The 16,965-nt window shown below is 41.6% G+C and overlaps 1 protein-coding gene across 2 annotated transcripts in view; it reads left to right on the forward strand.

The window, feature by feature from the left end:
• The window catches only part of SGCA (sarcoglycan alpha), a 108,003-nt gene that overhangs the window by 30,017 nt on the left and 61,021 nt on the right, over positions 1–16,965 (forward strand). For both annotated transcript variants that reach the window (XM_069237826.1, XM_069237827.1), the window contains exons 3-4: positions 4,391–4,545; positions 8,669–8,741. In XM_069237826.1, the coding sequence (XP_069093927.1) occupies positions 4,391–4,545; positions 8,669–8,741 (228 nt within the window). The remainder of the gene's footprint in view (positions 1–4,390; positions 4,546–8,668; positions 8,742–16,965) is intronic.

Genomic DNA, 16,965 nt, shown 5'->3' on the forward strand with positions numbered 1-16,965 from the left:
AGTTTATAACAATGCTATTTCTTAGGTACGCATTTCCTGAGGCCTCGATTTTTGTTAATGGGTTACTGTCATCTTCCTTCTCATTACAAAGAGGAGTTCGTCAAGGGTGTCCTCTCTCCTCTACTCTTTAATCTCGGATTGTAACCTTTAATTATGAAGATAAGACAAAATCCCACCATTCACGATTTCTTTTATGAAAACACACATGTTAAAAAGTGCATCAACAGATGATATTTTATTGTTCTGATCTAATCCGGCCACCTCGCTCCCTAATTTTCTCACCGAAGTTTCAGAATTTGCTACACTCTTGTGTTATAAACTTAATTCTGACAAATGCGAAATTCTCCACTTAAATACATTGTGCTTCAAGCAAGATTTTACATTTTCTAATTTTGTCTGCAGTCCTACTGAAATTGAATATGTAGGATTTTGGTTCACATGCTCTATTACAGAGACGATCTGTTTATACTTTGATAGTGAACAACAAATTAAGTTCCATTATATCTAGATGGCACCCCTCATTTCTGTCCTGGTGAGGTAGACTTGACTCTATTAAAATGATGCTTTTCCCGGTGGTCCTTTTTACCCTTTCAATAATTCTGCTTATCATTCCATCTTCCTTTTCAAAAAGATTTACACCATCCTAACTTCATTTCTCTGAAATAATAAAAAATTATTAAACATCACTGCAAACTTGTGATAGCAGATCTTCAGAATGTGGGGGTCTGAGTCCTTCCACACCAGTTCCTGGCTAGCTCGCTCCACCTCACCTGAACTCTAACCCTAGAGGGGAGAAGGTGATTTGTGGCAACTTGAAACATGACACTCTGATTTCCCAGGGAAGCTGTGGAACCAGATCTCACTCTTTCGTCATATTACTCATACATGCTGAGGTATATTGAAACTAACATAATCTTAAATATATATATATATATATATAGAGAGAGAGAGAGAGAGCGTGAGCTGAGATAATTAGGCAGATGGATAAGAGCAACATAAACAGTGTTATAAATAGGGTGAAAACAATGAATATTCCCACCATTGTTAGCTGGTTCAATATATTCTAGATATTCCTACTCGGCCCTAATATCCTAAAGAGAGCATATTTGGGTGTACCCTTCTGCCTGCCCAATCCAAGGGATCAGCCTTAGCCTCATACCTGAACCTGGTGTCAGGAGTCTGCCTGTGTGGTGAACGGCAATCCTCGTCAGAAGGCTGGTGGATCAGCGCCAGTAAAGCTGCATTGTCAAGCCTAGCAGTCCCAGGATGGTCACAACTGGAATGCCCCTCACACAGCGCATTGCTTAAGTAATAAAACTGCACTGTGTTAAAAGACGCAGCTCTGATGTGATGACGATTTGTCTTGGTATTAGAGGCTGTCACTGAAACTGGGAATACAGCACCCAGAATATCTTATTCCATATGTAGCCTTGGACGAAGTGTTCCTGATTGTGTGGCAAAAAAGCAAACTATAAACAAATGTCATATACCATGCCTTCTCAGAATAATATCGCACAAGCTAGTACATGAAAAAATAATACTGCTAAAGCACAATGTAGCTTTCATGTACAACTTGTAAAATGTGCAAATGTGAAAAGGTAAAAAAACAAGAGGAACTAACTCGGCCCAAGACGGACAACACTACACAAGGAGGTGTACATATTGTAGATTTTAAATCCTACCATAACTCTTTCTTTTTCAAACAAACCTCTCAATATTTCACAGCTACTGCTTCAGATTCTTCTCCTCTGTGGTTTGATCTTAAATTGTTTCTTATCCATCCTTTTTCTAAAAAAAATGCTATACTTAACTCAAAAACCTAAATCTTTATCCCTAACTATACATAAAACATTTGCAGACTGCTTGATTACATATTTGCATCTCATTCCTCAGATAAAGATCAGTTCCTCAATTATTCCATTTGGTATTCCAAACGTATCAAAATCAATAACCGAATGCTCTTTGGCATGCCTGGAGATAGAAGGGGTTACTGTGGATGCATCAAACAATTATCCCATTTGACTTGGCACAAACACCTTTTGACTTCCCCACTTCTTTCAAATGCAAATTTAGCACTCTAATACAAGGGATTGCTCGGATACTTCTTACACTCGCAACACACAAGCCTATCACCCCTTGCAACTCCTGCTTATTACACCTACTTTATTCCTCTCACTGTCTCCAATGTTTACAATGTTTACAAGACCCTGAATACATCTGCAGATAATACAGATGAATCAGAACTTGAGTTACAATGGGAACAGGATTTTAAAGTACCCTGTCCCACTACTGTTTGGAACAAACTGTGGTTCAAACTCTGTAAAGCCTATAGATCAGCAAATACCATTTAGACCCTCTTTTTATTTATAATAGGCTCATGATCACACCAGTTGCACTGCACACAATGAAGTCTACTATTATGCCTTCCTGCTGGTCCTGTAATAGCACTTATGCAGATCTTAAACATATTCTTTTCTCCTAGCGATATAAATATGAATTTTGGGGGAAAGTATGGAAAGAAATATTTTATGCCAATAACTATTTTCCCTTTACAAATGTAATTTTGGGCAGCCTCCTGGATGAATGGTGTGGTTGTTCATTCAGTGTTGAAAATTAGACTTCTTAATTGCTGTTGCATTTCAACAGATTTCTAAAAATTGGAAAAAGCCCTCTAATATTTCTTTCCAGGCTTGATGTAGGATGTATGTTATAACCACAGACTGGACAGAACATACTTTTACCCACCTATTCTTAATATCTTGCGTGATATTATTTGGTGACTGATTTATATATTTCTTGACCTATCCTCGGAGAGTTGTAATGCACATCAACTCTTCCTTGAAGAAGTTCCGAAACCTCCTTGAAAGCTTATTTAATAATTGTTATATTTCTGCATCACGTTGCATGAATTGATAATACAGTATTTTCACTGCCTATATATTATCTACACCTCTAATTGTCTATTTACTCATTTATTTATTTGAGCATTTTACCTATTTTTATATTGTAATATTGTATTTATTCATGATTTGCCATATTCTCTTTTTACTTCTTTCCTTTCTCCCTGCTCTCTCTTTTTGCTCTCTCGTTACTTACAGAATGTATTTTTAGCATATTTTCCTCAAAATAACTTGTCTTCTTCTTCTTCTCACATTTTCAAGATATCCCGGTCTACTGATATGGTAATAGAATACTGATTGTTTATTGATATGGTATTTTTCAATAATCCTGTTATTTTTCAAACTTACAAAAAAAATAATCAACTTTACTTAGCAACAAGAATCCACTTCACAGTTGCAAAGGGGTATCTAGGGCACCCTGAGACAATCTTTAGTCCTCATTTTGTTTTACTAACTGTCTTATCGTATTGTCTTTCCCAGAGCTGAACTCTTTTGACTTCTCTCCTTTCACAGAGTTCAGAGACCATACATCTTGTTTGAATTCTTTTCCACTCTATGGACTGATTCACAAAGGTAGAGTTAGTTTAGACCAAAAGTCTAACTCTACTACTTTTCAGTATTCACAAAGGTAAGTTGCGAGTAGTATCTTTACATCCGCACTTGGAGCAAAATCTCCACACTCAGAGTGGAATCTCTGCACTTGGGGCGGATCGCCACCCCAAGTGGGGAGATCCCACCCCAGTGTGAAGATTCTGCTTTGGGTGTGGAGTGGAATCTCTGCACTTGAGGCAAAGATTCCACCCCGAATGCGTAGATTCCACCCTGAGTGCGGATGTAAAGATACTACTCATAACTTACCTTTGTGAATATCGAAGGTCATAAGCGTAGTCTTTTGGTCTAAGGTTACCTTTGTGAATCGGACCCTAAATGTCTGAACTCCTTTAGACGTGTCACAGGGCAACAAAAATGTGAGAGAATATTTTAAAATAAATATACTCAGCTGTGCCATAAGCCCAGGACTGAACAGTAGGTTTTCTTCAGTAGTGCCCCAGAGATTTTCAGTGGCACCCTGCATATGCACCACTTATAGGAATGCTATAGTCCTGCTGCATGTCCCATGTAAAACCTGACAGATGCTATCAGACCCTCCCAGGACCTGACTCACAACATCAAAACACAATTATTAGGGGTCGGTAAACCCCATAAAGTCTTGCACAGATTCATTTGGAAAGCAATGTTGCACTCAGATAATCATTTAAAAGGTAATCATAGAGCACATGAAATTACATTACTAGTGTCCTTCTAATAGTTACAGACCTGCAAAGAAAGCACCTTGCAATATGTTACACACCATGTATATCTATACAATCCTACCTTGTACATGAAGCTTCCACGCACAAAGATCTTGTTTGGATGATGGGCCACTATGCAGAATAAGCCATTTTGCGAGGAGTAGTTTGTGGTGACTTAAATTATTTCTAATGTTTCAGGGGATGCCAGGAATGACCCAGTTACATTTCACGCCAAACTGCAAGACTTCCCTGATCTACCCAGATGGCTGCGCTACACCCAGAGGAGTCCTTACAAGAATGGCTACCTGTATGGTTCCCCTCTGGCTACTGATATTGGAATGCAAGTAATTGAGGTAAATCATGGTGGGAGAGGGTCTTTTAGTGAGTGACATCCACATAAAAAGAATACTTGTGAAAAGAAAGCAACTAAAGCAAGGAAGGCATCCTACTTGAGAACATAATAGTTTCCAAAAGAAAGCAATTGAAACAAAATAACTACTGCCCATTGCAGAAACTCACAATAAACTTCTTTCCCACCATTGCAGAAACTCACTATAAACGTCTTTCCCAGCTTGGTGGGCTGGAAGTTCAATAGCTAGTGGAACAGATGGTTTAATTTGTGCAGTTAGATAAGATTTCAATATACAATGCACTTGTGGTGCCTTACAATAGACCCTGTTCTGTATTCATTTTCTGACTGCCCTTCCATAGTTCCATCACTTACATTTCGTCACTCATTGTCTTTCCTCTTTCAGGGCCTCCATTCTCCATCCCTGGCCATAAATGTCTTTGTCCTTCCTACACTCTTGCTTACTCACTTGCTCTATATCTCACTTACTCAAATTCCCTCAATCACTAAATTAGTCATCGCCTACCATTTTAACCCAAGCAACCTCCCTTCTTATCTTCTTGTCAGTTGTTCACAGCTAGCTTTTTTCATTCACACTCACGCATCCATCATTCGCCCTCGCTATTTTTAGTACCTTGTAAACTGATGTTCCCTACTCCCTCATTCACTGTCTGCTCTCTCCAGATCTCTTCCTGACCATTTCTTTCCCTCTGTTTTCCCAGCTACCTATCCTTTTTGTAATATGCATGATTACCTGGGGTGCCTGCTAACCTTTGAAAGTGATGGGGGGCTGCTAACCTTTGAAAGTGGTGAGGCAAGCAAATTTGGCCGACCATTTCCAAAAAACGAAATAAAACACCTCTCCCTTTAAAAGCCGATAATAAAACTCCCCCTCCCTCCAAAGCCCAAAATTAAACACCCCTTCCCTCCAAAAGTCCATAATAAAACAACTCCTTCCTCCAAAAGCCCAAAATAAAACTACACTAACATTTAAAATAAATAAAAACCAAATAAATGGTACTTACCCATTGCTACACATGCTTCTCGGTGGTCGGGAACTGTAGTCTGCTGTGGAGCTCTCCTAACCAATCTAGATGCTGCTCTCATGCTATTAACCAGCATGAGTAAAGCACCCAGATTAGATGGAGCGGGTTGGCTGGATTCTCCTTCAAGCCCTAGAGGCCTGTGAATGCTTTCCACCCAGCGGTGTAGGACAGCTCAGGATGGAGATCTTCAAATTGTGCATGTCAGGCTGGCAGTCGCAAAACAGCCTGCAAAACTGACATGAGCAATTTGAAGCATCTGGCCAGCCACTGCACCAGTTCTCCATGTGCCAATCAGCATCAGAGGACACCCCCCGCTTTTCTCTTGGCCCGGGGCCCTGCGGAACACAGAATGCTAAAAAAATAAGATGGCAATGAAATTGTTTCTCTGCCATTTTATTTTTTCATGTGCGAATCTCAGCGAGCAAGGGGGGGGAGTGATCCCCCTTACCCCCCCAGAGAAACCACTGCCGATAATTATGCTGACATCACAGTATTTCGCCCTGCCTTGTCCACAGCTGAAGACCCTGGTAGATTTGGGAGGGCTACCACAGTCTGGAAATTGTGCCAGCCAAGAATGCACTAACATGCAGGAATGCAATAAAGTTCTATTATAACCTCAAGTGGGAGATCTGCAAACCTTAACTAAAGGGAGTGGATATGGAACAGAGCAGTGAGAGTTTTGACAGGAGCTTTTATTGGTTTGAGTGGTGATCAATGCTGCAGGCAAGTGTTGATGGGCCAAAGTGAAACAAACACAAGTGATTATATTCTCATGCGTGCTTTGCAGGCATGGACATTGCCAGCTTTTTGTGCACCTTAGTAGACCCCTCCTAGCTTGCCCAAAGAATACAGTAAATTACCCCCTGGTTTAGTACAAGGAACACCAGGGTTTGAGAAGTTGTTGACATTTATGTGGTTAGGAGTTGGTCTCATGGAGAGAGGCAAGATGCTGTAAAAGGTGGAGGCAAATACTGAGAAGACCAGTCCAGTCTTTTGAGTAGAGGAATATTCAGAAATCAAAGCTGGCCAACTCTGAATCCATCTAAAAAGGTAACATTCTAGCTTGGCATTGATGAAATTCCACACCAGATAGTCCTTGTATTCCAAACTGGTCTTTTATTCGTAGTATTTTTATTCTTGAATATCACGGTATCGCCTTGATTGCAATAAATGTAGTCATCTTAATATCACCTTATTTACAGCAGTGTAGCCACCTTGATTACAACAATGTAGCCAACGCATGTTTTTGTCACTGTGGTTTGGTCTCCTACGGCTTTGCCATGAATAAATTCACTGCATTCATAAATTATACCTGACTGATACATATATCTGAATCCAGGATGTTTGCACTGTATTCATGTATACTGAACATTAAGTTCCACTCTGTTTAATTCATGTATTGTTTTATAGTCAAATGTACATGAAATCTTAATAGCCACAGGAGAGTACTCCCCCTGCATGCACACTAGCATGCAACCCTCGACAGAGAAAGCATTTAGTTAGTTATGCATTTATTAGATAGGTTAACTACCTTCACATCAGAAATCATATACATATTCATTTGGTAGCTGTGCTCCTGGACCTGGTTTCATATCTCTTCTTTCATCGGGTAATAGGCTTTCCAGAATCAGGCTTACTTACCAAAGTCAATATCAATGAAAAGTTGAAAATAGGAGTAAGAGCTTGAATAAGAAGGGAGCATGAAATCTGAAAATCAAGGAAAGGGTCCTTTGGGGCTGCAAATTTCAAGTTGACTTGTGCGTGTGTCACTCCAGGCTCATCCAAGGGAGTAAAGAACTCTGAAGAAGTTCCAGTGAGGATAAATTCTGCAGGATGAGTAAGATGCAAAGCCAAGATTTGTTTTTTAACCCTAAGCCTCTTCCTCTCAAAATGGTTGCACAGGTCAATTCACACTTTCTTTGACAGGGTAATAGCAATGTGTTTTGAAGAATATAATCAGAAACCTTTCTTTGCATTTTGACACAAATATTGATGTTGTCAGAAACTGGTCCTGGATTTTTTTTAATCTTCTGTTGACTTTTAAGCTCTAATTTGGCACAAGGGACAATATTACAAGAAATACAGTAAATAGCTCTCTAGGCTTTTGTCACCTAACATTTGAGGTCTGCTGATAAATAGGGAAAGTCAGGGAGCAGATTCGCACTGAATAAGTTTTTGCTTTCACTGTGTTGTGGCTTCTGCATTCACTGGGTGCTGTACTGGGGAGGAAACAGCTGGTAGGAGACAATAGCATTGCCATGAGAAAAAGAGGTATGAGAGACCATTCTTAATTGATTCCATGAACAAATACCTGTGACTTGCAAGAGAGCAAGAAAGCAAGAAGAGAAATACATAGAAAGCAAAGAAAGTGACATCAAAAGACAAATAAAAAATGGAAAAAGGAAGCTGAATCAATAGAAAAAAACTGATTATTTTAAAGTCAAATTAAGTCCAGGAAAGGAGCTGACTGACCATTCTAAGTAGATGTGCCAGGATACACTGTACTGTGGTACTGAAGACAACTAAAAGGTGAAGGACTTTGACACAGCCTTGGAGGTTTTGAAGTCGAAGTGATGGTTAGATGTTGGAGCATACCAACTGTTAAGTGCAGTTTGATTGGCCATAAATGAGAGTATAGGGGAGGTGCTCCATACTTGAAGATTCTCTGTTGTGCCTCCTCTATCTTTACTGTACAACATCAAGCTGTGCTCCCACTGATAGCATCAAACCCGCTGAGCCCTTGTGTGCACAAACTTTACTATAGCACTAATGAGGAAAGTAGACAATGACATGAACTAGTAAATGATGAGGAGAAAGCTTTCAACAACCTGTTGCAAGTGACATTTAAATGCCATGCAATACACATTCTACACAATGCTATCAGTTAATCTAATCAACTATGGCCTAGCTGGGAAAAGGACTGCAAGGAACGAAGAGAACAAAATATAAAAGGTGTGCTAGCCATAAATTTCACAAAGCCATTGACGTTCTTCACAATCTGACTTTAGCTAGTTTTCCTTCAATTCTTTCCCAGCTCAGTTATCTTTATTCAGCTGTTAACTCTGTTTTCCTTTCTTCTAGGTGACAGCCTACAACAGATACACCTATGAGACTGTCAATGAGACGATCAACTTCAACATTGACTCAGCTTTAGGTAAATGCAAATATGCTGTTTCTTGATAATAATTTATAGATTCTGGTATTACTTTATAAACCTTGTGGTTGTACTGGTTATTTGCCACCAAGCCTACCATACCCACAGAAAAATCATAAAAAATAAATAAGATCAGACAGAAAGCGCTGAAGAACAGAAGTTGGGTACCTTCAAATAATAAAACTCTGAGCATTTGCTAAAGACATCAGAACGTTAGCTCAGTTTTGAGGGGAGCTACTTAGGCATTAAACATGAAAAGGCTTGCCTCCACCTCTTTGAACTTTGATTTGAACAATTTTAGAAGTCAATGCTTGACTGGTCATCAAGATCTGATCTGGTTTCTTGTTCTAGAGAAGAGGATGTTGGTTTAGACCTCTTCCCATAAACATTGAGCTCTGACTTTGAATGGTACTCTGCAGTGTTCCATGGTTTCACTGTGGGTCAGGTACTTAGGCTTGAGGGCAAGGCGTTCTTTTTTAAAAACAATTTATTTTAGTTTTCATTTTCGATCATAACATATAACAAATACAGGGCAGTGCAGTATCATCTACCAGAACAGTATCACACATGATCAACAGTTTATCATTGTGAGATTTATACAGTAACGTTGATTTCTATAAACAGTAGTTGGGCATTAAACCATGAAAAAGCTCAGAAGGGATTAAGGGTAAACAATAAACTGCGTCATACGGGTATCAGCATGAATCTGTTTCAGTCAAGGTCTGCTTGGGCAGCGGCGAAGCAGCAATTGTAGCTGGAAAGTGCCTCAGTGGCTGCCAGATATCTCTAGACCCACACATAGCGGGCTGAAGCGAGGCGTACAGCTCGCGGGTGGTGTTGCAGTATGTGAGAGTGGCCAACCAAGAGGCAGCGCTAGGCACAATCCTAGATCCCCATTGAAGCGATATTTCCCACCTTGCTAACAGGAGCGATATTGCCGTAAGGCACCTAATAGACTTTGGCAAAGCGACAGTATAAGCAAGCAGGGCAGTAAGTGGGTCAGGGCTGAGAGGTCACCCCACAATGACCGATAAGCGATCATGACCCTCACACCAATAGCGACTAATGTTAGGGCAGGTCCATGATATGTGTAGAAAGTCTGCAGTCGGTGCATGGAATTTTGGGGCAGGCTGATGAGCGGGCTTGGTTGTTACGGGCCTAAGCACTGGGGGTAATGTACGTTTGCCTGATGAATTTAAGTGTATAAGCTTGTGATGCTGATTGAGCGAGACAAATAAACTTTGCCCACAGCATGCCTCCCAGACTCTTTGGGGCATGGGAGTCCCAAATCCCTTTCCCAGGATTCCCTGATTGCAGCATCCTGAACCGGAAGGGACTCAATACACATTGTATATAGCTTGGAGACTAATCTAGCCCCTGAGTCCGCGGAAGCTACGAGTGAGAGTGGGCAAGGTATTCTTTAAGATTTACCATGGAACTTTAAATTAAATCATGTTTTGTATTTATTTTGCCCTGATCACATGGTCAAATTGGTAAAACTGGATTGAAGCCTGACAAACAGTTTTCAGCCATCTGTAAAGGGCTGAGGTCTGTTTTGAAGGACCAAAGGACACATAAGTTGACCAGTAAGTTAACATTACCTAGACCGGCTTTTCTCTTCATATGTGAAGAATTTCAGCCTAATACCACGATGCATGAATGTCCTCTCAGTGCGAGGGCATGTTTAGTAGCTTTAAATAGGCTGATGTTTTCTGCATTGGTGTCAGAGTTTGTTTTATCAGTACTACACCTGCTCACCTGTCCTACCAACGTCATGGGTGTGAAAGATGAACCCCTCACATTTCTTTTTGGAGATGGTGCACAATATCATAGTAGTTTTCACTGGCCAAACTCTTCTGAATAAATTAAGAATGGAACCTATTACTTTTTTTCAAAAGCACTTTGAGCAACGATAGCTACAGTCCAACCTGCAGCATGTACAGAATCAACCTACATATCAATAGCTACTAAAATAATGGGAATAGAAAAGATACGACACAAAAAACTGGCTAAAATGTGAACAATAATGGAATCAATACCTGAAGAAATATACATTTGTCCTTTGGCATGAGCTGCCTTCTTTATTAGATAGGCAGGTCCAATGTTGTGATGTGTTTGTTGATGGGGAGCCTGTGTAGATCTCTCAGGTGGGCGGAGATGTGGCTGTAGGGGGATGTCCAGGATAAGTCTTGCTGCGGTGTTCTGTATTCTCTGGAGTCTTGTTTGGAGTTTCTTGTTGATGCCCGCATAGAGGGCGTTGCCGTAGTAAAGTTTACTGCTGACGAATGCACGGGTGACTGATCTTCTCGCGTTAATGGGGATCCACTTGAAAATCTTCCTGAGCCAGCAGAGTGTGTAGAAGCACGAGGATGAGACGTCATTGACTTGGTAGGTCATATAGAGCGAGTAGTTGAGAATGATGCCAAGGTTGCGTGCATGGTCGGTGGGAGTTGGGGCAGTTCCGAGGGCAGAGAGCCACCAGGAGTTGTCCCAGGCGGTGGGGGTAGGACCCAAGATGAGTATCTCTGTCTTATCCGAGTTGAGCTTCAGATAGCTGTCTTCCATCCATTGTGAAAGTTGCTTTTGGCTGTCAATAGTTGATGTAAGGGAGAGAATTAGCCGAGTGTCTTCGGCGTATGAAATGATGTTGGGTCTGACGATCTTGGCGAGCAGGGTCATGTAAACATTGAAGATGGTGGGACTCAGAGAGGAGCCTTAGGGTAATCCTCAGCTGTTTTCTGTCGGTTTTGAGGTGAAAAGTGGGAACCTAACTCTCTGGGTTTGGCCTCTGAGGAAGGAGCAGACCCACTCCAGGCTTTGCCGCGGATGCCGGCGTTGTGCATTCTGGTGCACAAGGTGGTGTGGGAGACAGTGTTGAAAGCGGCGTAGAGGTCGAGGAGGTTGAGGGCATCTTTTTCACTGTGGTCCAGTAGGGCCATGGTGCTACTCTGCATCACAAATCAGAACAAGGTGAGAGTTTGGTACAAAATTGTGCCTCTAATAGGAAAGCTGACCTCCGTGCTCCTTACCGGTGCAATATGTGGTTGTGATATTTGATACCATATGGGGTTGTCAAGTGTTGAAATAAGTATTTCAAGTGGCTCTGAGGATCTGGACAAAGGTGAAGGTAAAATAATTGAACTGAATAGACAAATTGAGACATATGTAGAATTATGTTGTATTAATATTGGAGATAAAGGCCCTCATTTGGACTTTGGCGGTCAATTTCCCTGACCCCCAAACCCGCCACTAGAGCGCCAGTGCAGGCGGTCTGCAGACCGCCATCCTACAAGTTCTGGCAGCTGTCCGTCATATTTGTGGTGGAAAGTTGCCAGAACTCGTGCTTGCGGCCGGCAGTGCAGAGGCGTTGCATCGCCAGCACCACCACAGCAGCAGGAGTCGTAATAAGGCTTTGCAGAGTCCTGCTGCCGTGTTGGTGCTGGCGATGCAAGCCAGCCAGGAACCATCCCCTCCAAGACGTCCTCCTCGACGGAGAAGGTAAATGGGCGTCTGAAAGGAAGGGGGGTGACGGGGTGAGGGTGCCTGTGTGTTTGGATGTGTGTCTACGGGGGGAGGGGGTGGTGTATGCGTGCTTGTGAATGTGAATGTGTGTGGGAGTGTATGGGGGTGTCTGTGTTGATGAATGTGAGTGAGTGGGGCTGTCTGTGTTGATAAATGCAATTGGGTGGGGGTGTCTGTGTGCATGTTTGTGTGTGAGTGGGGGTGTCTGAGTGCATGACTGCGTCTGCTGAATGGGTGTGTATGTAAATGCATGCATGCGTGAAAGGGTGGGGGTGTTTGTGAGTGTGTGGATGGGTGGGGGGATGTGTGCATGTGTGGGGACATGTGTGCATGTGTGTGCCGACGACAGGAATGGAGATTCCTGTGGACGGGTGGGGGGATGTGTGCATGTGTGGGGACATGTGTGCATGTGTGTGTCGACGACAGGAATGGAGATTTCTGTTGCAGGGTGCGTGACTGCAAGGGTTTTCGTGGCGAGGTGACTGCCACGGAAAGCCTGGTGGTTTGCAGCCTTGTAATCCGGACGGCAGGCAGAGGCCTGCCGCCGGGTTGGAGGTGCTCACTGCCAGCCACACCGGTGGGCCAAGCGGGGTTGTCGAGACTTGGCGTCTGCCAAGCCTCACAACTCTTAATGTGGTGGTCATTACCGCCGGCTCTGCGGCAGTAGGACCGCCAAGGCGAGGCTGCCGGCTCGTAATGAGGGTCTGAGAGGACAGAAGTACATTATGCAGGTTCTAGTAGTACTGATATGTCCACCTATACACACTGATGAGTTTAGTGGGAACAGGATCCCTTTTCCCTTATATGCCTAGTCAGTCCTGGCATTAGGTTTAGTTCTATACAAAATATCGTTGGTTCATATTTCTTCCCACAGACATCAGGCTCTCCCATTGACTGCTCCTCTGCATTGCTCCACGGTAGTACATAAGCCAACCAAAATACCTATCAATAGTTAAAGAACTACAATGGCTAACCAACCACTTATTACAGCAAATCCCAGTCCCCAGACCCATCCTTGCCCTCGCGTCTCTCCATCGTCCTGCAGCTACCATGCCCAGGCTCATTCATCTCTGACTAGAAACGTTATTTGCTTAGTAAATCAGTTGTTAAAAGAGCATAGTTTGCTGAAATCAGTCACAACAGAGAACTTTAAACTCTGTAACCATAACAAAATCAAAAATCTAATAACAATAGCTGTACTGGAAAATAGATTCACAGCAGACTGAAAGTGAGTCATTCATCAAGGGTTCAAGCAGAGCAGTGAATTAAGACATCATGGTGCACTCGATATTTTCCTGTTGAAACAGAATTAAATAATAGTGGCATCTTTGAGCAAGACATGATTTAGCTGTGGCCGAGCCCTCCTTAAATCTCCCTAGTGGCATCCTAAGCAAGTTTAGGAATGCGCACCCTTGACCAGCATATTCTCAACACTGGCACTAAGGTTTCCCGATATTTATTGGGTTGTAACTTTTACTGCTTGATATCTTGCATTGATCCAGGGCAAATGGACTTTGTGCCCATTGGCAACCACCTACTGCTGAATGGGGGCTCTTTCACTGCAATGAGATTGCATGTTACAATTATTACTCTACCCATAGAAACAACTCTTCTAATAGTCACATCCCTTCAATGTGATTGTTTAAGTCACTTTTGTTTAAACAAATACGCATGATGAAATGCCATGGCAAAATCCATAAATGTCGACACACTAAGCATAATCTGTTTATTACCATTGTTGAGGGAGGTAAATGCCATCATTATCCACTTGAGGCTTCGCTTTTTCTGAGTGAAGGCCCCACTCTACACTCAGTAGCAATAAATAGCATATTGCACTCTGCACATGTGCATATTTGTGTATATGTGTGTGGGTGTGTGTTTATATATCTATATTTATATATATATATATATCTATATATATATATATATATATATATATATATATATAGATATATATATATATATAAATATAGATATATATTCTTCAAACAAAACAGCCCTCTCACAGTTCACTCCACACTTGGTGCTTGGTTAGGGATGGACCATTTCCCTATGTTTCATTTTCTTCCAAAAACAAAGCGCAGCACTCCAAAAGACTTCTTATAATTCTTTAATGTATTCCAAAACAACCCATCATCACCACCAATGCGTTTCAACTATCGCAGTCTTGATCACGGTATATATATATTTTTTTCAAACAAACCTCTCCAGCAGAAGGAGTAGGCCGTAATCCTTAACTTGGTCACTTTTAAATCTGAGGAACTGTGTACCTATGATTAAGTCTTGCTCTAAGAGATGAAACACGTCAGGATATAAGGCTGGTTGTCACACTTTGAAGATGTTGAACAAAGTTGCTGCTTGTTAAGGCTTAAGGCGTTCCTCTGCTGGATAGGTTTCAAGTAACTATATCTCGCGACCTAAGGTAACTATAACTCGCGCTCTTGCCATGCACAGTTTTCTTATCAATAATGTTACTGCAAATGTTGCAGTGATATCAAAGATGCCATAGAAGATCTCATCAATGGCATAATATGTGGAGTAATTAGCTGTGCATGGCGAAGGCACGAGTTATAGTTACCCTAAGGCGTGAGTTATAGTTACATGAAAGAACTATAACTGTAACTGCTGAATTTCTGTGGTTTTGTACGATTAAATTCAGAACCTAACTACAACGTCCCTGTAACTTTGTTTTTTTAGTGCATTTCTATGGGTTTTTAACGCAAATTAATTTTTATTACTATACATTATTCCAACCCCGCCGCATAGGGCCCTCTGCTGTGCGCAGTGGGGGTTGGTCGCAAACGCCTGGCCTTGCAGCCAGGTCTTGCTGCTAAGCCCTTTTAACCAGCCAACCCCGCCCCTTTGGCCATGCGCAGTGCAGGTTGGCCACAGGGCCTATCTCTGTCAGTGGATGTGTGAGCGGGAGCGTGAGTGTGTCTGAAAGTGGGTGCATGAGTCTGTGAGTGGGTCTGAGTGGGTGTCTGAGTGGGTACCTGAGCCCTTGAGTGCATGTATGAGTGAATGAATGAGTGTATGAATGTCTGTGGTTTTTCTTTCAAAATTTTCCATAATTGCGAATATTTTGTGAATAATTTGCAATTTTTTTTTAAAATTCGTGAATTTTCGCAAATATCACATGCCATGACACAAAATTATATTAAACCTATAATTCACCCCTAAAACACATCTATATCCTACCCATTGGGTCAGGGTACCTTTACCCTGACCCCTTATGCCTCTTTAAATTTGAATTTTCACCCCTGGGGACCATGTCCAGTGAAATAAATTTTCTAGTCAGATTGTGGTCAGCAAGTTACAACTCTCCTTTTTCACACACGTACTCATTAAAATTCACGAATTTTGTGAATTATTTGTGGATAGAGATATATTAATGTATTTGCTCTTAAATATCTCCTAAACTACTGAACAGATTTACTCCAAATAACAAAAAGCACAATCTGCGTACCGGCTGCTAGCTTGCTGCCAGATTTGGTGAATTTGGTCCAGTGGTTCGGGCTGTAGACTTGTTAACAGGTCCTATTGGAGTTAACATGGGAAACGCAATGTTTTTTGAGCCCCCCCTTTTTCTCGGCCCTGCTTGACGGATCACCCCGAAACTTCCCATGTGCAACAATAATCACTGGGCCACTTTGGGGGGGAAAATTTCGGGAAGATTCATCAAACTATGCCAAAGATATAGGCAAGTAAAAAAACTATTTTCTATGGAAACATGGTCCTAACTATAACTACCTACTGGTGAATTGAAAACCAATAGTACATTTTCTTTGCTCCAATAACAACAATTCCGTTATTTGTATTAAAACTAAAATGAGTTTATCTAGCACTTTTAAGTACACCTGCAAACAGGGAGACACACTGACCTGTTTTAATTACACCCTACCCTGTTTTAATGATCTTTTTAAATTATTTTTATTTTTTTACTGCAAACATGGCTGTCACATTTAGGACATGGAATGTATTCTTGTATTGTTATATTTATAGTTGTGGAATATACGTGGAATTAAAAATCAAATACAAATAACCATTGCACCAGCTTGACAAATGCTTTTTTGTTGTCTTTGCCAATGTGTGCTGGAAGTGGAGGTCAGTAAATAAGAGTGCAGAGACAAAGATTTTAGTTAGAATGACAAGCCCCCTGCAAACCCTGGCGGGGCCGGTACTAAAACTGTAACGCATACACAAAGACCTTAGTAGTGGGGAACCTGAAATCCCTGAGTGGCATGGCTGGCCATCCTTTATTTCAGCATAGGGTAGGATTAGTTAACATGCACAGTAGTGGATGACACAGACAGATTTCCGGTCATACATACATACATAGAGCACGGCCTGGCACAGTCATGCAATAGCTATGTAGTTTGGGATGCCACATTGATAGGGCATGCACCTGCTTTGGCATGGCACAGCTAAGGCAGGTACAGGCTACAGAGATACTTGTGTTCTGGTCTTCCTTCATGAAATAAGATCAGAAACTTAAAACAGGCTTGGCATGCTAACCCAGCCTATCTGAACTATGCTCACATAATAAGCTTCTGCACAGTACTTGCCATTGCTACTTTGTGAAAAACTGTTGTTGATGAACATCAAGGATATCCAAGGTAATGGTGAAGCAGCTGGTCAGCACTTTGGCAATCCCAACAATACTGTGACTTTTTGCTGGAATTTACCATGCATGGCTGTATGT

This window comes from Pleurodeles waltl, chromosome 6 (genome assembly GCF_031143425.1).
Source record: "Pleurodeles waltl isolate 20211129_DDA chromosome 6, aPleWal1.hap1.20221129, whole genome shotgun sequence".
In the NCBI taxonomy this organism is placed as follows: Eukaryota; Metazoa; Chordata; class Amphibia; order Caudata; family Salamandridae; genus Pleurodeles; species Pleurodeles waltl.